This window comes from Triturus cristatus, chromosome 7 (genome assembly GCF_964204655.1).
Source record: "Triturus cristatus chromosome 7, aTriCri1.1, whole genome shotgun sequence".
Classification (NCBI taxonomy): Eukaryota; Metazoa; Chordata; class Amphibia; order Caudata; family Salamandridae; genus Triturus; species Triturus cristatus.
In genome coordinates this window covers 183,819,369-183,846,020 of record NC_140590.1, presented here as the reverse complement: position 1 = coordinate 183,846,020, position 26,652 = coordinate 183,819,369, and the positions used below count along the sequence as shown (strand labels likewise).

At 43.1% G+C, this 26,652-nt stretch overlaps 1 protein-coding gene across 1 annotated transcript in view; it reads left to right on the top strand.

Annotated features, from left to right (window-relative positions):
* Positions 1-21,844, top strand: part of FXYD3 (FXYD domain containing ion transport regulator 3) — an 82,065-nt gene extending 60,221 nt beyond the window's left edge. Inside the window, exons 4-8 of the mRNA XM_085615973.1 lie at positions 2,330-2,353; positions 2,877-2,951; positions 17,908-17,941; positions 19,691-19,737; positions 21,635-21,844. Coding sequence (XP_085472099.1) covers positions 2,330-2,353; positions 2,877-2,951; positions 17,908-17,941; positions 19,691-19,737; positions 21,635-21,654 — 200 coding nt within the window. The 3' untranslated portion in view covers positions 21,655-21,844. The remainder of the gene's footprint in view (positions 1-2,329; positions 2,354-2,876; positions 2,952-17,907; positions 17,942-19,690; positions 19,738-21,634) is intronic.
* Positions 21,845-26,652: the final 4,808 nt, after the last annotated feature.

Genomic DNA, 26,652 nt, shown 5'->3' with positions numbered 1-26,652 from the left:
TGGAGGCGCAGGCCTCTTCTGGTGGCCTGTGACCGGTACTTGTGACGTCCTATCCTACTGGGACCTTCACGGGACCTAGAATGTGTTCTGTCATGGTCAAGAACCTAGATGAAGAGGTTTCCCTCCAATATAGCCCACAATAATGCCAAGGTTCAGGGTCTCTTGGGGCATCAGAATAACATGTACACTAATGAGAAGTCAGCCAACTGGAAGACTGTGTCAACCACTGCTGCCACAGCCTTGCAATGTTCTACACTTCTTAGCAAGAATTTGCACCTTGGAAGCTCCTGGTCTGCCAGTCTCGATTGTTTAGTTAACTATTAAAGCATGATTTTTTTTTTTTTTATTTAAATCCGTTCACAGTAAACAAATGTACACCTTTTCCTTTGGTGTATCTCTCTGGAATCTGTTCCCTGACATGGTAACTCCTATTTATTTTTTGCGTAATCTTATCGCTTTGCATGGTGGGAGCGGAATTTCTAAAATTGTGCGAGTGTTAAATAATTCCGCATGATCCGATTTGTAGTAAGTGTTTTCTGTGTCCTCCTCCGCATCACATACCAGGTTAGGATTTCGGATGTTTCTGTTCCAGCATTATTAGCGTGCCCTCGGCAGCAGGCTCTCTGTTCACCTACACACTCTCGTGGCAGGAGAGTTAGTGCCTCTTGGGTGTGAGGTTGAACTAGTTCACTTCAGGATCGTGAACTAGAATGAGGTGATGTACGTAATTTGCCTGTAAGTTTTTTTTTTTTTTTTTTTTTCTTGTTTTTTTTTCAATTCTATGAATTGATTCGTTGTCTCTCCCGCGGGACGAGCTGGAATGGGTAGTAAATCTTTGTTTGTGTACTACTTCAGCCTGGGGGTAAGCAGCTTTCTGAAAGCTCCAAGTTCCTTAGAAAAATTAACTGAAGCAGAGGAAATCTGGGATTTAGCCAGGATCCGAGTGCTTTAAAATGGGGAGCCCGATATTAACTTTAATGTCTTCTGATGTGGTTTTCTTCAACCCCGACCCACAAGGTAGGGATTTCCATTTCCTCGCAAATTACTGTTGACGCGACTTAATACAAAATAACCTGTTTTCTAGGATGTCGTGTCTTACCAGTCATCACATTCTACTGTTTCTTTCAGGAGTTGAGTCTTTTGGGTGTAATGATACTGGCTGTGTGCTTTTTGTCATGCAGTATGCTGTTTCCAAGCAAGTGTTTACTACCGAAAACATTTTCTACACCATGCCCAGATACCGATACATTCACAAATGGCTTTGACGTTGGTTGGCAAGTCATCTTGCCCAGCAACACGTGACTTAACAACCAGACCTAGCTATAGTTTACGAATTGCTCTTACCCAGAAACTGTCTGCCAAGTATCCTAGCCTAATAACTGGTCGCTGTGCCATCTTCGCCAGGCAAGCTGTGTATCCTTGTACAAAGATGCTTTCTCTATTGGAGGAAGGCAGTGACTATTTACTTGGCATAGTTCCATGGACAATTCTGCCAGTTGCCCAGGCACATGGTTGTAACAAGTTCTCCAGGTGGTTTCCATAGCACTCCAGATCGGATTACCAAGGTAGGGGTCAGGCTCTCACTAAAGATGTATGGTGTTTTTGTGTTTTAAGCAGTTTACCATGTCATGTCTTTGTTAGTGTTTGTATTACCATAACTATTCTAATCGTGCTGCAATCCGCTAGTGTATATTAAGATGGATTTATCATGTTCTTGCTGTGCGTGTACTGATTTAGTGATCTGAAGTGGAGGAAGCCACTAACATTTGATGCAAGTTCTTTGGCCGGTGTGTGGTCTGCACTTGCTTTTTCCTTCAATATGTTTAATCCAAAAGGAGGGGTCTGAAAGAACCTGTCTGGTTTCTTTGTCAGCTATGGAAATTTAACAAGTTGCCCCCTCAAACTGTCCCCCGGTGCAGGCAGCCAACTAGAGTGGGGTCTAGCGCACGCTGGGAGCTATTGGACACTCCGTCGATCAAGGAGGAGCTCCCACCAGCAGCGCGACCTCGAGTAGTTTCAGCAGGCAAATTGGGCGCTAGTCCGCTTCCCAGTCGTCCCTCAAACAAACAGTAGCTCGGGTTTTGTGAGTGGGAGCGGTACAGCATCGTATCTACAAGTGACCGGAGTCAGGACAATATTTCTGCTAGACCTGGTTAGAAGACCCAACCACTTCATGCCACACTTGATTAATGCAGATGAAATGCAATCGGTCATTCTACTTGTATTGTTTTGATAAGCTTTCCTTTGGACTATAATATCCAGAGCGGACACTTTTTGCATGTAGCCGCCTTACTGTGCAGTTTAACTTATTATTTCTATTCTTTTCCAGATAAAAACAGCCCATTCTATTATGGTAAGCCTGTGTTCACAGTAGAACTTTCACACAGCAAAGTTTTTTTATTTATGGATTCCTCCTAGAGTATTAAGAGGTCGTGGAGGGGTTGGGGTGGCTGGTGTTCAGAGGTTTGGGGTGTTATTCTTTTGAGAGTGTGAGTATAAGAGCATGTCTGAGAGCTGATCTTGAACCGCTGGGTCCTTCTAGTGGACCATGTGCTAAAGTGGGAAGTTTTGGTCAGTGCTTTTCCCATAGTTGTGTTTTCTAGGAGGTTCTGTTCTGTGCTAGTGAGAATGCTTGGTGCCGCGTTCTGTATGTGGCTGTGCTTTTGAAATCAAGCCTTGTAAGAATCTCATGCATACTTTTCTGTAATGACTGATGTTAGGATGTTTACCTCTGCACCAGACTGAAATTCTCAATCTAGAACCTCAGTAACCGCCTTGAGACCCTTACGGGTGAGTAGCCGCGCTTTGCAATCTGCTTATTGATTAACACATTGCCTACCACTGTTGTCTCTAACATGCGCCTTTTACTCTTTCAGATTACGAGTCGCTGAGAATTGGAGGGTTGGTTGCTGCTGCCATCCTCTGTGTTATGGGAATTGTAGTCGTGCTGAGTAAGTTATCGCTTTTGTTTTCGTAGTGGGGTAAGAAAGGGGCAGTTGGGGAGTACTCTTGGCCTCTCAACCCAAAGGAAGTCTCCTTGATCCTTGCAGGGTAGTTGGGAATAAATGTATAAGAGTTGGCAAGAAGCATGTACCACATGTTTTCTAAATATAATATTATTTTACACAAGTGTCCTGAATAAGTTACAGCTAGTTTACAAGCTGGAGAAGAAGCTAAACCTTAGTGTCAAACCAGGCAGCCATTTATCATCTTGTATGTTGGAGCTGTAGGTGAAGTTGTTGTGGTATGCTTCAACGTGCAAATAAATGCTGAGAAGGCCTATAAATACATTAAAAGCAGAATATTTTTCTGTTTTGACTCCAGTCATACCTGTTTGACCATTTTGACTTGGAAAAGGAATGTACGGAAGCCCACAAGGACTGGATCTATGGCCGAATTTCAGCATGGCCCTACCCTTGATTCTACTGTATTAGAATTGAAATCCTTTATTTTTAAGAATAACACATGCATTAATATAAGTGAGGGAAGGAATACTGCTGTTGGTAAAAAGTCCAATAACCTATTGTTTACTGGACCAGAGTGTTTTTCTTCCTCTTTCTCTGTTTTTCTTTATCTAGGGGACACATCGAGTTTAAGAACCATAGTTGGAAAATATTTTCCAGAACTTTTTCTGTGGTTAGTTCACAGCCACGGTTTGATTCCAGATGTGTTGTACTGTCTGATTTTGTTTTCTAGGGAAGTTATTGCAATAAGTTTGATTCAACCACCAATCAATAGCTTGATCTCTGTGTCCTAAGGCAATCCGGGTCCATTTTTGTAGTTGCTTAATCCTTGATGCTCTCCTCTTTCCACAGACCGGTTTGGGGTTAAGATGCAATTAATTTGTGAGGCAGTTGGGGTGTTAAAAGGTTCATTTAGCCAACATTGATGCTTATGTGCCTGGTGTGCAGAGATGATGAGGAGATATTGACCAACATTAAGCAATTTGAGATAAAGAACTACTTAACTCGAATCCATAGGAAGTTAAAGAGTAAGAATATTGTATGGGACATTTTTATTCAAAAATTCAATGCAGTCTTTGAATAGGGACGTTGAAATACTCCCTCGATGGTCTTCATCAGCTAGACTGGGATCAAGCTATCTTAAGGGTTTTTTGAGGTAGCTGGTCTGTCCATTGTCTGAAATGGTTTCCATTTCCTCATAGGTTTGAAAGCAGCCTTCTGATGAAGGCCAGAAAGTATGAAGATCCATGCCATCTCATGGGAATGGGGAGAAACTGGTCCAGTTGTTTAAACAAAGTGAAAGGATAATTCTCCGGAATTGAATGTTTCATAGCATAGATTCACATGCTTGAATCATTCCCCTCGTCAGTCTGGGAACCCTCTGTAATCAGTGTTAGAATAGCAGTGTATCATTAGACTAAAAAAAGTTGAAAAAGTTACCGATACATACAACCACTACACCACATTGTGCAACCGGAATCAGTCCTGCAGCAGGATCCAGAGTTCTTCCTCTAACAGAGGCCCCCCCAACTGCTTGATTTTCTATTACACATTTGATTAAATCCCTGGAGCTGGGTCTCCCATTCACCTTTCAATATTTGTTTACAACCAAAGCTTTAATTCAAACAGTTTTAGATCTGCTGTCTAGCTGAAGGGCAATGTTCTGCCATATTGTCTGTTCCAGTTTTTCCTTAGGGTGGTAGTGTTTAGAGGAAAAGAAATTAATGGACAGAGAAGAAATTGTCTTCGTCAGTTCTTGCGAGAAATACCTCAAAAGTCTAAATCTAAGACTTCCAATCCACCTCAAAGACTCTCTGACCCTGCTGTTGAGGCAGACCACTGGTCAGACACGGCCATTGTCGAAAGACGCCCAGAAGGAAGCTTAACTCCCCAAGACGTGTACCTACAAAATAAAAAGGTTAATGCTGTCTACCCTTAATTGCCACTGTAATCGTTAACTTACCTTCACAACAAGTTCATCTGGTCCTAGACCATTGCCGAGTGTGCCATCAGCTGCATTTGTTGTTTTAGCAATCAACAGGACTGCTAGCATAATCTACGACTAGTGTAGGCGCATTGATTCCAGTAAAATATCTTATCATTCAGATGACTACCGCCACCTAGCCATCAGCACTTTACCTTTTCAAAATGCAGATTTACAGCTGACAATAGCTTACTTGTGAACTAACTTCTCAGTGATGGACTTTTTACAACTCATTCCAGCTTTTATCATACTAGCTTCAACTGCTGTGTCTGTAGTGTCATCAGCCTTTCTCCGCTGGAGGGTCTCTCCTCCAACTTTGGCAAGGCATCTGGCGAGAAACATGAGGAGCCTTCCAGCCATGCTGTCAAGACAACCCTAAAAGAGCTTGACTATTTCAAGCTGCCCTCGCAATCGGCCCAGGTTCTTTGGTAAGGAGAGGAATTAGCATTTGCCCATGCTTGGAAGACAATTGCAGATCACTAGGCACTTCAGATAGCGCAATCTGGTCACAATTTGTAAAGAAACTACCTAGTCATCCTACCAGAATGGAAAATCTGCATTTGTGGGATCTACAACTGGAAATGCTTCTCTTCCTCCTGGGAGCATCCATTGCAATACTCCAAATGCCAGAGTCATCGAGGATATTACTCCAGGCTCTTTGTGATCAAGAACAGTGTAGAGCAATACAGGACCTTTTGGATGTAAACAAATCCTGACAAAAAGCAATCCTGGATGGTAGCCCCAAAGAAGTCCCTCTGATGTTTTAGGAAGGGTATATGGCTCCTCCCTGCCCCGTCGGGGTGCATATTTCCACATGCCAATACACCCAATCACAGACGGCTCATCTGAGTTTTTGTGGCAGGGCAGCACTAGCAATTCAAGGTGTTTGCATGCGGAATGAAATCAGCACACTTGGATTTTTATAAAGTGCCTGGCACCAGTCGCTGCCTTCTATGCAGACATGGGCATCCTGTATACCCGTACTTGGATGGCTGGGTCATTGAAGTTCCATCAGCTACTTGTCAGCATGTTTTGTGAAACTGGGACTAACTTTAAACCTCAGTCGTCCATCCACCTAGTCACAAGACTTCTGCTCAGCAGAGATTGGCAAGAGAGCAGACCATGGTTAAGTTTTGGTCCAAAGAAGTACTTTGGGTCAGAACATACCTATGCCTAATTTCACTCTGCATTAGGCTAATACCCTTCTTCAGACTCCACACAAGGCCAGCAGCGATTTCTTCTGGAGGGCAGGGGAGCATCACCCCCTCCCCCTGTGAACCTCTGTAAATGTGAACAATTAAACGGCAATGACATTTCATTGTCATTTTATTTATCACGAGGTGCGCCGCAGCCGGAGCTCAAAACGATGGGACACATGAGAAAGGGGGGCGGGGGGCGGGGGGGGGGGGGGGGGGGGGGTTGACATGTCCTCTGCTGCCGATCGCAGTGTCATGCTGTTAAAGTACACATTTCAGTTTGGCCGGCTGTCTTGTGACGGCCAGGCTGACATACGCACTCTGCAGGTCTCCATCCAGCTGTCTTGGACAGCTGGGTGGAGACCAGGCCCTTGCCCCCAGGGCCCGATGGAGCGTCTATCCAGTCTGCTTCATCCAATCCTGGCGCTGCTCCTGAGCAGTGGCAGGATTGCATAGGGAAGTTTGCACTTCGAATCGTGCTCGGAGCCACAGACCGGACACGGAGGACATAGTCTGGGTAAGTACTTTTTTTTTTTTTTAAATGTATTTTATAGTAATGCATACCAGTGTTTATTTTGCATGCTCGTTTTATTCTAAGTTTTCGGAAGCTGTGGGGAATTTCACTCCTTCCCTTCCCCCACCACCCCCCCCCTCCACTTTCATATGTTACCTGCCGCCCCTGCATAAGGCCGATACAGGAGCAGGATCAACTTAAGCAACTGGTTTATGGATTGACACAGTACACGGCACCAGGAGGCTGAAACGGGCCTTGCTGTACTCCCCATCAATTCTCTGCACAGGTATATTGTTCCAGCCTTCAATGAATAGAATGTTAATGACAACAGATGCATCAGTGGAAGGATGGGGGCGCTCCTGCCAACAATGTCAACAAGAAACTTTTGGTAAGAGAAAAACCTCCACACAAACATCCTGGAGCTACACGCTATCAAGCTATGCCTGCAACACTTCAACCCTGGATTAGTGCGTCACCTATGTTGATTAGGGTGGAGAAAACCACCTCTGTATATTGCACCAGAAAACAAGGAGGAATGAGGACCTGTTCATCGGAACTGCACAGATGCTGTGGGATTACCAAAGTACACATTGCTATGAAGCAGCAGCAGCTCCTCTGGGGCGGACGAGCATCACCCCACTACTTTGAGCCTCCACCCCCTTGAAAATAAATAAAGCAATTTGAATCTTTATTTTATTTGGCTTCGTACCGTACCTGGGCTGGGACGCATTTACTTTTATTGCTGTCGCATGCCAACAAGGAGGGAGGGGCATCGATGTTGCCATGGAGAGCTTCGGTTCTCTGTAATGAAAGTGCGCATGACAGACTGACCAGTCTCTGGCCTCGGACAGCGTGACATACGCACCTCAGGCTTCAGTCCACATCCACTCTCCTTTGAGCGTAGGGGCTGGGCCAGCGAACGCATCCCTCTGTCTCTTCACCATTAAAATCCTGGCACAGCTCTCATGCTAATTAATGTAATAAATATCATAAGGGCGAAATCCGCACTTGCTCTTTGGAAAAGAGCAACCTCAAGTCTCTGGCACAGTCAAGGCAGACAGCACGGGGGCAAGTTAAGGTCCAGCTTTATTTTAAAGTGCGCAATGATTGACTATTTTTAAGTCCCTTCTGCCGGGCTCCCTTCATTCCAGTTGTGAGAGCGAACATACAAACAAGAAATATGCACCGACAGCTGAGCTGCGTGCCGTTCATCCCCAACATGGGCTAAATGAGTGCTGTCTCTGTGCTTCAGATTTTGTTTAGAGAAATACTGTGCTCTTCAGTTTTGGGGCAAAATAGAGTGGTGATTGAGATATGTGTATGTATATATGTGTGTGTGTAAATATATGTATGTGCTAATGTATATAGGTGTGTGTGTTTTCTTCAAAAGCAGTTCACAGGCTACTTTGAGAATTAGCTGCATAATAAAGGTGTGTTTACCGCTAGCATGGGCGCGACCGTTTCTTTAATGTATAGCAATGGTTTGAAGTGAAGACAGGTCGCAGGGTGACTTCAATATATTTATTGAAGATAATCAATTATAATAAAGAAGCAGGCGAGCGCCAAGATACACAGCTCACAGTCTCAAGGTACAACTACAACTGACCAAGAGAACTCGAATGCCCCTTACCTAGCAGCATTCCAAGTTCGCTCTAACACACATCTTAAAGGTAAACACATGACAAGTGGTGCATACCACCAACAGTAATAACAACATAACACATCCCCCCCCTCCCTAATGAACAAAAAAAAACAAATGAAACTTAATACAATGAAATAATAACAAAACAAAAAAAAATAAACCAGGATAAAAGTCAAAGAAAGAACATCATACAATGTAAGTTACATTATATATTCTTTAAGCCAATTAGGCAAGACTCTTTTCCTCTTATTACAACCAGCATTATCCGGATTAGAGTTAATACCCTCCTGACAAGGTTCAACGTCAGAATGATTGTTAACAGACCCTTTCCCCCTCCCTAAGGGAATAAAAGGAAGTATCCGACGTTCCATCGTTAGTAGACACACACAATTTTCCATTCTGGTCCTCCTGAACCACCACAGGTTCATGAGAATCTTCAGTAGCTAACTGAGATTGTAAGTTACTATTTTCAACAGAATCTTCAATCCACTCAAAATCTCCACTGTGATCCTGATCATGTATTTGATTGTTTTCAACATGATTCTGATTAGTAACTATAGCAATGTCTTTAAGATTCCAAACTCTCCCATCTTTAAATTTTACAGAATTCCTGCAGACTTCCAATACCAGCTTGGGTGTTTCAAACTTACTTTCTCCTTTAGTGACCTTGAACGGATTTTTAACACGCACCCAGTCCCCCACATTAATAAACTTCCTTAGTACCATGGTGCTTGTCGTAGTACTCTTTGGTTTTTAAATGTGCTAAATCCAATTTCTTTTTCACATCTGTAGGCGACAAATGTTGTACTTTACTCTGCACAAGCAAACTAGGGTTAAACTTACACCTAGGTGTTCTACCCCTCATCATGACAAAAGGGGACAAACCAGTAATAATTTGAGAATTGACTCTATAGGACCATACTGCCTTTTGTACCTGTACTTTCTAATCTAAGTTCTTGTTCATTGAAGATTGTATAACACCTTTGATCACCCTATTAAATCGTTCCACTGTGCTATTTCCACTTGGATTATATAGCGCCGTGCTCTTATGTTTCACTCCACACCTCTCGAAATCTTTAGCCATGTTAGATAGAAATTGCACCCCATTGTCCGTCAAAAGGCAAACCGGTAATCCCTCCATTACAAAAATATTATCCAAAAATTTAAGAACAGAGTGTATTAGCTTTTCCCACAAATTTAACAATAGGCCACTTAGTAAAAGATCAATAGCCACTCACCCACCGGTCCAGAAATATCCACAGCCACTGTGTCCCAAGGAAGACTTGGAATTCACCCTTCACTCATTGTAGGTTTCAAGGTTTTTAGAGATTTGTCTGCTGAGCAACAAACTGGACAACCTTTAAAAAAACTCTCAATCTCTATCAATTCCTGGCCACCAAAACATCCCTTTCACAATCAATTTGGTTCTGACAAGACCAAAATGTCCTTCATGACATAACTGTAATACTCTTTTGCGTAACACTCTTGGAGGAACGATTCTATCTCCTCTCAATAATAAATCTTTGTCTAGGGAAAGTTCCATCCGTACCTCCCAAAAGGACTTCAAATTCCCCGTGATATTTCCTTTCTTTGGCCACCCTTTACAAATTTACTCCCAACACTTTCTCCAGTGCCTCATCTTTAGATTGTTCCTCCTGCCATTCCTTTTTACTAATGGCCGGTGCACCTAAATCATGTATGAACGCTACGCTACTATTCCCCCCACGGATCATCAACACATTCCTCTAATGGAGTGGGTAACCTGGATAAACAATCCGCCACAACATTATCTCTACCCGGTACATAAATATTCAGGCTAATCTAGCAGAAGCAACAGCAGTACCCTCACTTGACAGAATGCGAACGAGAGGTTGGTGATCAGTGCGAATAGTCACAGGTTTTCCCCATACAAAAGCACGAAAATGTTCTAAGGCCCAATGCTTCTCTCTCTATAATAGGGTACTTACTTTCTGCAGGTGATAATGCTCTAGAAGCAAATAAAATTATTTTCTCTTTCCCCTCTTTTCCTTTTTGTGATAAAACAGCACCAAGCCCCTTGTCGCTAGCATCCGTTGTCAATAAACATTCTAAGTTAGGGTCCAAGCTAGTTAGAGCATTTACAGCCTATAGGTCCACTTTGATCTCTGCAAATTCTCTCACACTCCTTACACCAAACAAATTTAGCATTCTTCCCCTTGAGTGCCCATGACGAGATGGTCTCGTCATGGGCTGCGGTTGCGCTGTGCCCATGACGAGACTATCTCGTCATGAGCCCCGCCCGCTAATGAAACGCCCGGCACAGGGCGTCGAAAGGGCGGGGCACTCAAGGGGTTAAGAGAGACCGAATATTGTAGACTTTTGATGCAAAGTTTTTTATAAATTTTGCGCAATATTCTGCCATGCCCAGAAAAGATCTTATTTCCTCTTTAGAAGTGGGAGCAGGTGATTTAATGATATTCTCAACAAGCGACGGTTTTGGCTTAACTCCCTCCTCACTTATAATGTGGCCCAAGTACGAGACATTTCTTTGTCTAATTTACATTTTGTTAATTCAACCGTTAATCCTGCGGATTGTAGGGTTTCTAGGACCTGGATTAACTTGGTATCATGTTCCTCTTTGTTGATTGCTGCTATCAAAATATCATCCTGGAAGAAACCAACCCCCCTCCATTTCCCCAAACAATCTATGCATTAGTCTTTGAAAGACTGCCGCAGCTGATGCAAGCCCAAAAGGCATACGTCTAAACTGGTAGCACCCAAAAGGGGTAATAAAAGCCGTGAGACATCTGGATTGCGGCTCGAACACCACCTGATGATAAACGGCGGAGAAGTCAATGGTGGAAAACCACGTCGCAACTCTCAAAGTAGATACCATCTAATTTATTTTGGGTAATGGGAACTTCTCAATTACTATATTATTATTATTCAAATGGCGCAAGTCAATGCACAAACGAATCTTTCCGTTAGGTTTGCGAGCAACCACTACCGGCGAGATCCATTCAGATGTTTCAACTTCAATGACTCCTTTTAACAACAAATTTTGTATTTCTCTCTTGACTTCTTCTCTAATTAGCATAGGGATAGGTCTAACTTTGTGTACTTTTGGTTGAGCATCACCTTTTAAGGACAATTCTGTGTTCGAAACCTTTAACTCCCCCAACTCTTTTCCAAATACTTTAGGAAACTTCTTGTTTAGCTCCTCGCCCATCTTACTGCATTCATCCATAATATGTACTTTTTCTTCACTATTAGGATCTAATATTATGTGTAAGTCTTTCTGGTCAAACCAGCCCAATACAGATGGTCCAACCTTAGCTACGTATAACTTCCCTCTTGTAGATCTTCCTTTTAAAAAGAAAAGTTAACTACCTGAATCATAACATGTCAATCTTCTCTCCTGTATAACTCCCTGGATTCACATCTGACACATTCAATTGATCTCCAATTTTATCTACGAATTTCCTCTTCCATACCTCTTTGTTTATAATGGTGTAAGGAGATCCTGAATCTGCGTAAACATTTACTTTCACACCTCCTAAGGACAATTCACAAATAGGTTTCCCTTCCATAGAATCCTCTTTAATGTTTAAAATGAAATTTCCTCTCACATTCTTCACACAATCTTCTGCCCCATCATCATCCGCACATTTATCATCATTCCATATGTATTTTACATTGCTAAGTCTACGGCACATTTTACTAAAGTGTCCTAACAGACCACAAATACCACCTTTTTTTTTTTCTTAAGGCCGGGCACAGTTTGCTAAATGCCAAATGATCTCTACTATTACAACGATAGCATCTTCTATCATCAGTCTTAAAATCTCTCCCCTGGTTCTTTGACGGCTGGTTTGTCCATCTTCCTTGAGTTTGTTGAGAATTGCTTTTAGCTTTACTTTGTAGTTTAAACACAGCGTCCGTTGTCTTTCCAGGTTCTCTCTCTGCTTCAATTACATTCGCACATTTACCAGACATTTCTGATTTCCTCATTATAGCCAAAACATCGAGTGGTGCATCACCATTCACCCATAAGCGGTCCTGGATGGGTGAATTATTATTATGCATGACTAACTGGTCTTGTATTAGGTCGTCATGCAGATTATCAAATTTGCAATCAATAGCCAATTTTTTTTAAATCATCCAACCACTCATCAACTGTTTCATTTTTAGTCTGCTTCCTTTGAAATAATCTGTGCCTTATTACTCCTATGCATACCTTTGGAGCAAAGTACCTGTCCATATCCTTGAGTGTTTTTGAAGGTATCTAAATTGGCATCCAACATTTTAGACCTTCTCGAATGAGTTTTCAGGCCAACTGGTCCTAAAGAATGAAGGAGAATCCTCTTCTTCTTTTATTCACGTTTTATCTACCCTGCCTCATCTATTGGACAAATGTAATTAATAAAGTATCCCTTCCATTCCATCCATTTAATACTAGGTTCTGGTCCTGTAGCCAATGGGTGAAGTACTGATAGAAAAACTTTGCTGTGCCATATTTCCTTCTACAATATTGGCTTCGGGATCCCCTTCATCCATTAATAAATTATCAGTTGTAGGGAATTTTCTCCCCCAAAAAAATATTTGAATATTATTAATATTATGTATCTTACTAAATACAATATCCAATCGTTCCACGTAATGATGCCACTATGACCCGACAGTCTCACCTGTTTCTTACAATCTTCCGTTATAAGTTCCTCTTCATTACCGGCCTCCTGTGGTGAAATTCCTCCAGTAACCAAGCGGAGGGCCGGTGAGTGTGCATACTTGTTGTGGATAAGTTCACTTAATTTATTTTTAACCAAACCAAATGGCCGCTATGCAAGGTCACGCAACGTGACCTTGCGCGATGATGTTTTTGCGTTCTCCGGTACCGCGCATGCTCCTGGCGTAGCTAGCATCTCTGCTTACGTCAGAAGTTCGGCGCGATGCTCATCTTCGGAATATCCACACTGCTTTAAAGATGCAGCCAACGCGGACCCTTCAACAGCCACAATCCGCTTCCACAAGTAAGCCTAGGAAACTTACAACACGTACTTCTTTGTCTCTGTAATGGTTAATCTTCTAGTCACCCGACGAAAGGTTCTCAGAAGTGTCTTTTTCAGAATGTCACTTGCCGTCTCATTGTTTGGATAAGTCGCAAAAATTCCTCCAAATAGGTTATTGTTTCAGCTCCCAACTCGTCGCCAATTGAAGTGAAGACAGGTCGCAGGGTGACTTCAATATATTTATTGAAGATAATCAATTATAATAAACAGGCAAGCGCCAGGATACACAGCTCACAGTCTCAAGGTACAACTACAACTGACCAAGAGAACTCGAATGCTCCTTACCTAGCGGCATTCCAAGCTCGCTCTAACACACATCTTAAAGGTAAACACATGACCAGTGGTGCATACCACCAACAGTAATAATAACATAACACGGTTCTAACCCATCGGAGGCGCACTTGTGCGACCTGCTGTGTGAGACGCATTGTGCACACCAGGCCCATCCCAGTCGGGGACTTGGGCCCTGCAGCGCCTCGCATCCAAACAGACAGTGTCTTGTCGAGCGGTTAGTTTACCAAGCGGCGCCAAGTGCAGCAAAGAACATGTAAACCGGGATGAGGAGAACATACTTAAAAAGGCTTTAAAGCCATTTCGTGCCCATGACCAGAATAACGTGCACAATGTATATAGCAGAACACTAGAGCAGAGGTGAGATTAAGTACTCCTTTCAATTCAGCAGTAAGGACCGCCTTTCTGGAGTGGTGTGCAAAACACAGTGAAATTTTTCTGGTCACAGTTGGCATTAACCAGTGTGCCTATGATGTGAAACACACTGATTTCTTTTAGAAGTAAACCAGCATTGGTGTATTACATTATGGGCAAGCTGCTCGCACGAGGCTTGTAACACGAGTGCTTCATGATAATGCGCAGACAGTCATTTAATTACATTGTCCCTGCCCTAGATACCAGGATCTGGGAACCCAATTAAAGTCCAACATGGAGTACAAAAAGTCATTGACAAACCAAGCAAAAATCTGAAATAATATTGATTAGTGCTATAGCAATACTGTAACTTGAAAAGAGACAGTAAGCTCCCACCACCTCAGTTATGTTGTGTGGTTACGATAATCTAGAGCCCTTCGGCATACATTCGTATGCCTAGTGAAACTCCCTTCGGTCTGTTGGTGTCACTCCCTTCACCAAGTCGTTGACAGTCAAAGATGAATTTTACGCCTCACCTCTGTCAACCATCACCTGCCACCACTGCTGTGAAGTATCCCTCAGGATGTCAAAACTACCAGGCAGACAATCTCCCCTGTGCACTTTTAGATTGCCACGAGTGAACGCTCCTTGAGGATCAGTTATTATAGTACATCTTTCAGAAGTGAGGCCAGCCATTGTAGTCCTATTTGCCATCCTGGAGAACATGAAATGCTGGTACTACACCAGCAGGTTCGGTCACCTGTGGTCCCAGACCAATGTCTTTTTCAATGATGTTCTCTCATGCCTTTCTGCCATTTACTAGGGGCGAGCGGAATTTGTGTAGTCGCGTTACGCAAACCTCCGCTAAACGTTAAAAAATCTCTGCGAGCACGCAGAGTACCACGAGAACACAGAATTTCTTGTTTTGCTCGTTCGCGATGCTTTTTTCCTGTTCGCGAATGCTGTTTGCGTGCTCGGAGGGAAATATCTAGCGAACATGCATTTTGAAAGCACAAACAAGCAAAAAATTGAGGATCGTGGAATTTTTGGCAATTCCGCGTTCTCTGCGGAACGTGAAATTACCCAAATTCTGCGAGCAGAACGGAATTTGCCACCCAGGCGTACAATTTACACCCTAATTCGCAGGGAGGTGAAATCAATTCACTGTTCCCTAATCCTAATTGGTCCTTGTAATTTCTGGTGCAGCGACTTACTGTGACTGTCCACTCGCCACCCAGTTCAAATGAACTATTGCAGAAACCTCTAGACGCAACCGAGAGATGGAGGTTGTATTGTACATTTATGGCTTCAGTGAGGATTCCTATAATGCAAAGCGGGATTACAAGTGTCATTTCCATCCCATCTCCAGTCTTTAATTTTGACAGCCTGATTCCTGACCACCTAGTATTCATCAATCTGGATATTCCAGGAATTTTCAGGGATATTTTGGGGCAGGCATGTGCAGGAACGACAACCAAACCCTGCAATGCAAATGGAAGCGTTTCTGCAGATGGTGCAAGGGGCATGAGTCTTGATCCAATCTACATGCAGTCCTATCAGGTTCGACCATACTTGCTTGAGCACAGTTAGTTTGCACTCTATTGCATTCTTCAAAATCCTGTAATTGCAGCAATCATCCTTATCGATAATTATAAAACAAACAAAATTACTTTTTTCGAGCTTTGCCTCTGAGAAGCTGCCCTCCTCTACCATGGAAACTAATGTGTTGAGTACACATATGCTCTCCTGTTGAATCTATCCATAGAGCACATCTGAAATTCATCTAATCAAAGATGCACTTTTGCCCACTCGTACCTCCGCAAATATTCTAAAAGTTCCATTTGTTCACTATAAAGTAGTAATGCCATCCTTTTACCAAAGACAAAGTAATCTTGCATACCAATCCAAACGGATGTTCGTTGAATGAACCGGTCATGCTTCGACCTTTCTTCCCTAACCAGTCCATTTGCTGAATATCCACAGGTGTATAGGTTCTACATGAACAACACTTTAGAACTTCTGACCAGCTATTTGCATTCCTCGGCCTCTGCGGAAGAGGGGGGCTTTTAGCAAAACGAGAAATTTCACGTTGGATGTATTCCTGCATCATGTTTCCGCTCCAGGGCAGAATGATGATGCATTATGCCAGAAGCATGGTGACCGCAGATACTCTCTATGCGAGAGGGCCTTTACACAACGTTTGTTGTGCAGCTCATGGATAAACAGGCACACATTCACCAAGTACTACTGTCTGGATTTGAATGGAAGCAGTTAACTCTGCTGCCCAACAAGCAATTGCACACAACCTGTTAAAACAAGGTGAACCTATTTCCCAGTTTATTCAAATTTTATGCACTGCTTGCTTGATGTTCTAATTCAGCCATGTGAATCTATGCAAGATGCAGTGCTGGAGACAAAAATAGTTCTTGACCAACACAAAGATCCAATTAAATAAAAAATACTTATCGGACCTGAAACTCTAGTTCTCCAGCATTGGATTCTTTCAGAGTCACATGTTTGAATCAATTCCTGTCGTTAGCCTGGGAGTCCCCGATAAGGAACTAAATGGTATCAAAATTGCCACAGGCCTAACGGTGTTTGGTTAGAAACACACCCACCTCATTTAAAACAACCCAGACTGTAGCCAATGATGTGCATGTGCTGAGCTCTACTACCCCAAGAAGCCCCCATAATTCGGCTTTCAAAGCACAACCGTGACCAGTAGGAGATATAAGTTAGAAGGGACGTGTGGAACTATGTAACCTGCTAATGCTGGAGAACTTTTGATTTTACCAACATTAGATAGATAGATAGATAGATAGATAGATATATCAGTGAGTGTGTGTCTGTCTCACCCACTAGAGTATACCGCAGCGGGCAGTCATTGACAACTTCGCTGTGTGTAGATCTGCTCCTTATGAAAGAGCACAATACTGTTACAAATCCCTACAGTACCTGGATCTACTATGACATTGCTTTTTGAGGTCAAACTATATATAATTTATACACACACACACCTGGCAGCTCCCCAACTATAAGTTTTTGCAACATAGTAAGCATTGACAAAGCCAAAAGGCTGGTAGCCAACGACAGACCTGTTGAAATTAAGTGCTTATTTTACGTTGTTAGTGCAGAAACGGGATACTAGAGGAGCCACTTGTTTGGTTAATGTTTTTTTTATAGCTGCTGTACAGAGGGGTCAACGTTTGACAGGGACAGGCAGGTCAATTGTTGTCACTGGTTCTTTTTGCGAGTTTCATTACGTTATCCATATATGTACCTGTTTTAATTAACTTAATTCACAATATAAATGACTTGAGCTAAAGTATAGCACTAAGTTATGATAGTGTCTCTCGAGGGCAAAGCAGGATGTGCAATTCAGGAACGGGTTGTAGGCTGCGCCTAATGGGCCACCACACTCGTGGCGGAGGCCCCACTCGTGGCAGGACCTCTGTACTGCAGTTACCCATTGCGGAGCCCCCGCCACAACTGCAGGGCCTCCGCCATTAGTATGGAGGTCCTTTGTCAATCGGGCCGGTGGAGTTTTCTAGGAACTCTAATGCGCCACGTGTGAGCCTATAGTGTCAATCTTGACGATGGCCAGTGACGTAAGCGAAGTCGGGTTGTGCGTGATCACCACGATGGGAAGGCCTTGGAATGGTGCTAAAGCCTTCTGGTTACTCAGTCACACTTCTGGTTCCTTCATGAATCTTTGTGCCTCGAGTTTCATACAAATGTTTTCCCATTATTTTGATGGGTGTGTGATTTTAATTTTGTTTTCTGGGAGGGATAAGGTGGTGGTCTTGGAAGCTTGTGCTGAAATTTGAATGTTGCTGTTGGCTGAACATGGCTGTGCCCTGGTGTTGTGTTGCACCACCCTCCGCTTCTAACCGATTACTGTTTTCCTCTGTCTAGGTGGAAAGTGCCGCTGCAAATTTAACAAGAACCAGTAAGTAACCTTTGATTAAAACTAGATACTTCAGACGAGGGGTGCGGGAGTGACTTTACTGCCCTGAAGACATTTGCATCTGCCACTGAACCCACACGCCCTTCCTTTAGTACATAACCTGCTATAAACAGCGCAGTAAAATAAGTAGCTATTAGCACAAGGAGTGTAACCTGGGCAGTGAACTGAAGGCCTCGTAGCTGTCTAGAGCACTGCTAAGGGTGTGGTTGTCCGTATTGAGTACAGTGCTGTGATTGGTTGATCGCCAAATGTCTTGGAACTGGGGCCTGGAAATGCTTATTCATGAACCAAAGTTACTGCATTCCGTAAACAAATTAAAAAAAATAAAGATGGTCTGAGACAACATGTTATCTGGTAAATGACTTAAGACTAAATAAAGAACTGTTCTTCGGGAGGAGGAGGAGTGGGTGGGTGGATGGATGGATGGATGGGTGGGCCTGTCATGGTGGTGTGGAGGTCTTAATTTGAGAACCCAACCACGTTTGTTCCGACATGTTCCAATTGCTTATTATTTGCCTTTTGATGGGTGTCGTCCTCCAGCGTGCTACAGACGTAATTGTTGAGTAGTAGTACCATTGTTTATCCTAACCCATTCATGATTTCCTGCATCCTTGCTGGGCTCCGCTTCAGCCAGTCCAAACCCACTGCAAGAAGTCTGTTGGAATTTTAAACGACTTATGGGATCAGAATTCTGCTGTTTCCATAGCGCAAAGAGTGTCTTCTTGGTGTATGATGCACTCTACTGAGTGCTCTAATAGAGGTAGAAAGTTAATCATTGAAGCTCTGAGAGGGTGTTGCTCACACAAGCTATACAGTGTGCTTTTTTCATTGATGTCAAGGTTGTCTTTTAATGGATAGCACTGAAATGGTCCAGTTCTGGGCGGTGGTTCCTCCCATCTTTATTGAAGACCGATTACGCATCAATTTATCAGTCTAATGTCTGTAGTGGTTCAGGAGAAGCAATCCCTCCCACTCGAAGCCATTCATGACCATAGCATCCTCAGCATCTTTGGTAGAAGAAGCCAGAGACTTCTGCTCAAGCAAGATCCAGTCCCGCTAGTCCAGCAACGTTGTAGATGGTGCCACTGAACATCCTGGATGAACAGCCTGAAGTACTCAGCAGGGTGTCACTATGTATAGTAAGGACACAATAAGGTAGCAGGGCTCTAATTGGCATCACCTGTCCTCTATTTCTAAGTAACAATTTAAGAGTATTTAACTTGTAGTACTTTATTGGTGGAAACGACTCAAGCCTGGTGCTCCATCACCAGCCAGGGACTAGTATGGAACCCCACACATCAGGACCTCGCATTTTACAGCTTTCCTACTAGGCTTGGCAGTAACAAACCCCTTTGTCATTCAACTGAGAATCAAGTAGGGGAATGAGGGTAGTGTGCCTGTGATGACTGACCTCTTAAACTTGTAGGTGCCTCTTGCCGTATATTGTTCGGTGTAAGTGATTGGGTGGGGGTTTGTCCCTTGCTATTGCCAGCTTAGTGTCATAGGATTAAGTGTCGAGTCAAGATACTAACAAGAACTCCTCTCTTTTGAAACGTGCATGTTGAGGGAGGTCTCCCACGGTCACCCCGCAACTTTCATCTTTGCAGAAAGCACACACAGGCTTTGTTTTTGCAGCGTGCTGACTAACTGGTTTTGCAGCTTATCCGTGAGTAGATGCCACAAAGCTAAACAATACAACTAATTGTAACTGATGCTGCTGCTTTTTTCTAGGAGGCGCAGAAGTGAGGTCCAGCAGGGGCAGCAGCTGATCACTCCAGGTATGTCACTTGTGCTGAGGGAAGGCTGTTGTGCTTGCCTTTCTGTGGTTTGGGCCCTCTGCTGCCCAGAAGAGTAATGCCGTGAGTGGTTGAGCCCCAGTGCTATGTGATTGGTAGACATGGAGGTGTGCGGTGGGCATCTGTTTGTAAAATGCCCCAGGTGGAGGAGAAAAAAGCCCGACAATGACCTTCTTCGCTTACGTGTGGTCCGTTTTCCCAATTCCAGGTATATGGAGGAGTGCCCCTTTTCCCAGAGTGTGAATATTTCCTACTTTGACGATTGGCTTATCAAAATTTACAAAGAAACGGGGAATTACCCCGTTAGAGCCTAGGCTACTAAGATGCACAACAAAGGAAAAGGGGCTCGAGCGGGACCAACCTAAACTCTTTACCATCAACAGTAACACTCCAATTGTTATTGGCTATATTATTACCATTTTTTATTTTAGATATTTGTAAACCTATCTCCTACTGTACACCTCTCCCAAATGCAATAATAGTACAGATACAACTAAACACACATTTATTTGTGAATTAACCACTAAATCCCAAAATCAGAACTAGACGTTTTATACACAATCCTTGCATAAACATAACTTCTTCAGGGGTCGGTCATTACGAAATGTATAAAAGGTCACGAGAAATAGCAGGGCACATCCCGCCATTTTGGAATAGGGGTACCTTGTACTTAATACAATCCGGAATTCCTCCAGCATAAAACTCACAAGCCTAGGTCCGATATTGGATACCAGGTTTAAACACGCCTATCCAATGATGTAAACCCCTCACTGAGCAAAAATCTAGAGTTGGAGTAACACTTAGCAAAACGACCATACAAACATAAAGTGGTATAGAGTAAAAGTAACTGAACGCCACCATTCTAAAAACAAAACAAATTATGATGAATGTCCTGTGTATGGCAAACCAGTGCATAGTGTGTTGGTTTTTGTTCTGCGTATGTCTTGAGTGAAGAACATGACTGATTACAGATTGTTTCATATTCCCATCCTGGCTAGGTTGACTTAGCTCCTTTGGGGTGAGTTTTGAGTTCTGTTTGGCAGACTATTATCTCCATATCCTATCAGAAGGGAGCTTATTCTTAGGAGAGCTCTTAGATGGTAACCGACTACCATTGTTAAACGGATCGGGTTCCTGTTTTTGGTTCCTTCAAACACCAAAGAGTCGTGGTTGCTCAACATGCTTATTGCTTTGGAATGTAAACTTCTATTTAAGATCCCACGTACCAGTGCAGGTTTGAGGGCTTTTAGCTTCATATAATCGAAGCCCATCACATTGAAAATACTTCCACCTAATGCTCCAGCCATATCCAGTTAAGATGCACCTTTACCATAGCAGTCCTGGAAACGAGCTGTTCGATGATTTTAGACCAAAGGCATTCCTAATGCTTCGGTGCATGCTGGATTCTGTCATTATAAGGGCACCAAAGCTGCATGTCCTTTTGGTAGTTGGGAGGGTGCGTCTTGTGTTTTACATAACCAGACCTTGAATTCATGGTCTCTACACAACAACTCACCAGTTTCAAGGATCCGTTGTCACTTCGAGCAGGAGTACATTGCAGAGGGTCAAACACCCGAGCTGAACAGTGCAAGAGCATGCAGGTAGTGTCTCCAAATGGCAATTAACACTCCTTTTCAGCATTTGCATTCTTTTTAGGGCCAGTTTAGTCATTAAACCACTGAAGTGCAAGGAAAGCATTCCCCCCAAATCCTGCAGAATGTTAGTCTGAGTTCACATCCGTTTCAGATACTGTTGTCATGTCCTGCTGCTTCTGACATACCATGGCATTCAGGGTAAGGAAAGTGTCCACTCCCAACACTAGCATATGGCGGGATTGTTCACTCATCATGCTCACAGAATTCTACTCTTTCTGTTGCAGGAAGCGCCTCCAACTGCTAGGAATCCCCTGTGGAGAAGGATGTTTATTGACCACATTAACGTTCTGGAACGCTGACTCATTTTGGATGTTTGTTTTCTGCCTTGGACGCCGTCTCTGATGGGGATATTTCTGCATAGTCCTATCACTGTCCTTTCTTGACATTTTGTGTTTTTAACTCTGAAATTAAAATAAAGTGTTTTTTCCAATACATTGGCACTTGTTTCTTTGTATCTGTGGAGGTTGGGATTTGAGGGAGGAAGGTGGCCTGAGGCCAATCCTTGAAACTCAGCAAATGTTGGACAAGTGTGGAATACACACAACTTTCTCGACCTCAGATGGAGCAGGCCACAAGAAAGCACATCCATCTACCAGCCAGTGAGGGTGTGGAATGGGCACTGGACCTTGAAAGGCCTGTTCCAAGGGACGAGTGGAACCCAGTAGCAATTGCTAGTACTCTTGAGAAATGTATAATTTGTTCTTGAACTCTACAAGTAAGGTACTACTTTAAGTTCACTGACTTGCCAAACATCTCATTCAGGCAATTCATTTTTAGGATATTAGTGAGTGAAAAGACTGAGCCGAGTGAGTGAACAGACAAGGCTTTATCCTGAAGCCTGGTATTGAGGTACACAAATAACTTTATTTACCTTTTCCTCCATGACAACCAAAATTAACTTGGCAGTAGGAGAAATTTAGACCGTTATCCCATTTTCATATGGCTCAGTGCAAAGAACATTGCATTCACATGTCGCGGAGAACAGAGTGCAATCATTTTGTGGGCGAGGCAGTACGGCTCTGTATTCACAACTGCCAGGTTTACGATCAACGGTCCGAGTTAGATAACTATACCCGGAGGGCATGGGCTGTCTGTCATCCGTGCCTACTGACCTCCATTGAGTCAAACTTACAACTTGTATTTGCATCTGAATCCTATTACATGTGCATCATACCTCACATAAACCTCTAATTATGGTTTCCTAAGTAGGAGGGGCAGCATTAATAGGAATGTTAGCAGTGGTTGCCATTCTGAGGGTCTGCTGGTTGATGGAATAGTAAACCTCAAGCTGTTCATTGCAATACGTCTGATCCGTGAGCCAGAGTTTGGTGGTCGGGGGTGTATTTCTTCCACGCACTCATACCACCCTTCTTTTTGCTAACAGCAAGGCTATAGAAGTGAAGCATTTAACACCTAGTGAAATCTAGCACCCTAACCAGGCCATCTCGGGGAGGAAATATGTTGATTCAATTATAGTGGATAGTTGCTCAAATGCTTTGCTGCAAAATCTGGAGTTTTAAGGGCATTTCCGGGCTAAATGGGAATTTGGGAGAATTGGTACAGTACTTAAGGCAGAATAACCATTTTCATTAAGGCAAACCTTCCACTGAGTAAGACGGGAAAAACGGTCTATCTCTAAATTTGTTCATTAATTTTATCCATCACGGTGCCATAGTTTTCAGCTGTGACAGTTGCTACTTTCCGATTTATCCAAATTCCCAAATATTTTCGTCTTGACTACGTGGGAGGGAATACTCCAGCTCACATGCATACGTTCTTTGTGTCAAGGGGAATATAGTGGACTTATTATAGTTGATGGAAATTTCAGTCAATGCCTAGGTCTTTCGAACAGAGGTTAATGTCCTCTGCATAAAGGAAAAATCTCAAAAATCGGCAACTGAATTATAGTCCTTTTATTAGAATATTGTGGTCTAGTGGCTCATAGGCAAAAGCATAAAGTGGGGATAGTGGACATCCCTGGTGTGTTTCCCTTTCAATCAGATGGATCTGAAATAGATCCATTTAACTGGAACTAGTAGTTGATTTAGTAAATAGTAAACGGATCCGAGGCGTGAAGGTTGCTGGAACACCCATATAAATACAGCAAAGAGGGAAATCCCTTCCAAGGAGTTGAAGCCTTTGGTGGCATCCAAAAAGACCCTCACCACTTCCATGTGGGATTTAGTTAATGAATTAGGGCAAAAAGAGACCATAAGTTATGGGCAGTCGACCTGCCAGAATAAAGCCTGCTTGACCTGGTAGAATCACGTTAGGCAGTAGGAGAAGCAATCTATTGGCTAGTACCTTGGCGTACCTTACCTTCGTTAATATTTTTCCATTTTTTTTTTTATTAAAGAAAGTGGTCTGTATGGATTGCATTAGCGTGGGCTTTGCCTGGTTTTAATGGGATAACCTGTAGGGAGGAAGGAATTTATTCCAGTTGTTGGTGCTGCATTGTATAGCAGAAGCAGTCTCTTGGCTAGTGCTTTGGAATAGTGCTAGTAGAATTCAGTAGGAAATCTGGCATTTGTAGTTACTTTACAGGTTGGTGAGCTGGAGAGGACTACGGAGACTTTTTCTGATGTGGTGGGGGTGGCAAGGAACTGTTACTCATTAGACAGCCATGCAAGAGCTATGCGGTGAAAATATTCAGTGTAGTAGTTATGCGATGAACGTGTTCTGTATTTACAGATTGGATTTACAGATTGGAGTAATGTGCAGTAAATTCTGTGAGCGTGTCATTTGCATCGTGGATCATTTCACCATTAGCATTTTATATCGGTTTAATAATTTGAGCTGCCCAGGTGTGGCGGATAAGTGAGGCTAGAGTCCTACCTGGTCTGTTCTCTTCTCCGGAGGTCCTTGCTGTGGCATGTTTATATAGGTGTTTGGTTTCTAGCTCTGCTGTCACATTAAATTCAATAAGTTTAACTTTGATTTCCCACAGGAGTTGCTCGCTCACAGTTTGCACATATCTTCTCTTCAAATTTCGAGCTTCAGTCCGACCACTGAGGGACTTGCGTACCCTTTGTTGTTTTCCATACATGTCGCCATGATACTTTAAAAGTCTCCCAAAATACTCCAGTTAAAGCTAATGTACCCTCGTTATAGTGTAAAAAAATGGCTGTCTTCTTCTGAATCTCCTCTCTGAACAGAGTTCAGGAAAGGCAGTGGCATTAGGTGCGATGTGAATGCCTGACTCTTAACAGTGGGCATCTCCACCTCCCAGTTTTATTGGTGAGTGATCTGTGAAAGTGTGTGGTAGGTTAATCACTGATTTTACCCAAATGCAAAGATAATGTTTACCCAGCCAATAGTCTAGCTGTGAACCAAATGTTGTGGAGACTGGAGTGCCCTCTCTGATTGCAGATGTCTGTTCCTCCTTATGTCAACCAGGCTGTGAGAGTCTGATATCCTGCAGTGGTTATGCGTATGACTTTGTGAGAGCAGTCAACTTATCTAGCAATCGATTGAAATGTTCGGCCCAAACAGTTTGGAGTTTTAATGTAGATCATTTGTGCCACACATGTGGTATGAAGGCGGGCTTGTCTACATTTGGCCCACATACTTTGATGAAGGTGATCTGTTTGGCACATAATTCTGCCTTATCAGATTGTAGCTGCCATGTTGGCCATTTATTTTGTGGATTAAAGTGACTGGGATCCCATGTCGAAGCTAACACTGGGCCCAGATGTACAGCTGAATTTAGGTATTCTGAAAGCAGAACTACCAGGATGCTGATTGATGTTTGCCTTAAAGAAAATGGTTATTCTGCCTTAAGTACTGTACCAATTCTCCCAAATTCCCATTTAGCCTGGAAATGCCCTTAAAACCCCAGATTTTGCAGCAAAGCATTTGAGCAACAGTCCACTATAATTTAACTCGACATATTCCCTCCCTGAGATGGCCTTGTTAGGGTGCCAGATTTCACTAGGTGTTAAATGCTTCACTTCTATAGCCTTGACCTTTGCAAAAAGAAGGGTGGTAGGAGTGCGTGGAAGAAATACACCCCCGACCACCAAACTCTGGCTCACGGATCAGACATATTGCAACGAACAGCTTGAGGTTTACTATTCCAGTATTCCATCAACCAGCAGACCCTCAGAATGGCAACCACTGCTAACATTCCTATTAATGCTGCCCCTCCTACTTAGGAAACAATAATTAGAGGTTTATGTGAGGTATGATGTACATGTAATAGCATTTAGATGCAAATAAAAGTTGTAAGTTTGACTCAATGGAGGTCAGTAGGCACGGATGACAGACAGCCCATGCCTTCTGGGTATAGTTATCTAACTCAGACCGTTGATCGTAAACCTGGCAGTTGTGAATACAGAGCCGTACTGCCTCGCCCACAAAATGATGCCTTTCTGATCTGCCCTTCGTTACTTAACGTCGCTCATTGCTTCATCTTGTATCTGCCTGCCACTTGTTGACTCAGGTTTCATCTCCGAAAGTAGTTTCTTGATGCAAGGGTTGGTGCTCCACAGTGTAAAGAAAATGTATGGTTTGTTCTGATGAGTTATTTTTAAACAAAGTAGAGTGTGGCACACTGTATGACAACTTGTCTTATTTTGTGCTTTAATAGCAAGTATTCTCAGCTGACCTCTTGATCTACCATGGCGAAGTCTGGATATATGGAGATTGTGTTGCTGTTGTCCAACAACGTTTGCTTATCTCCGGCAAGCCTAACTGTAGTGTTGTGCTCTTTGTAATTAAGAAACCTTGATAGTAGAGGGCGGTGGGGCCTCCTTTTGGGGGTTGGGGTGGGGGGTGAGCTCCCAGTGTGCTGTGAGCACATTCAACAGAAAATATAGGAGAGAAATTGTCTGCCCCACACATGGATTTCAAGAGCGTCACCACCTAGTCTGCCATAGTTCCAGTGTTGGTAGATTCCGGCATTCCAACCAGGCTAAAATTATTTCTACTGAACTTAGCCTCTAGATTTTCGTTCTTTGCTTCGATTTAAATTGGTCACTTTGGCCATGTCAAAGTGCTCAATGTTTTTCGTTGTATCCGGTCATATATTCTGACTTTGAGATGTCGTTCTGTAGTAGTTTGTCTCCTTTCCTGTTTGGTGATACGCAGCATCTGGTCCACACTACTATTGAGATTGTCGATCTCCTGTTATGGAAGTGTGGCTTTTTTGGATTTGGAGAAGTGAGGACTTGACACCCGTGTCACCCTTAGAAGTAGGTTTCCCAAGACATGACTGCTGTTTCTGCAGATGGGGTTCTATTCA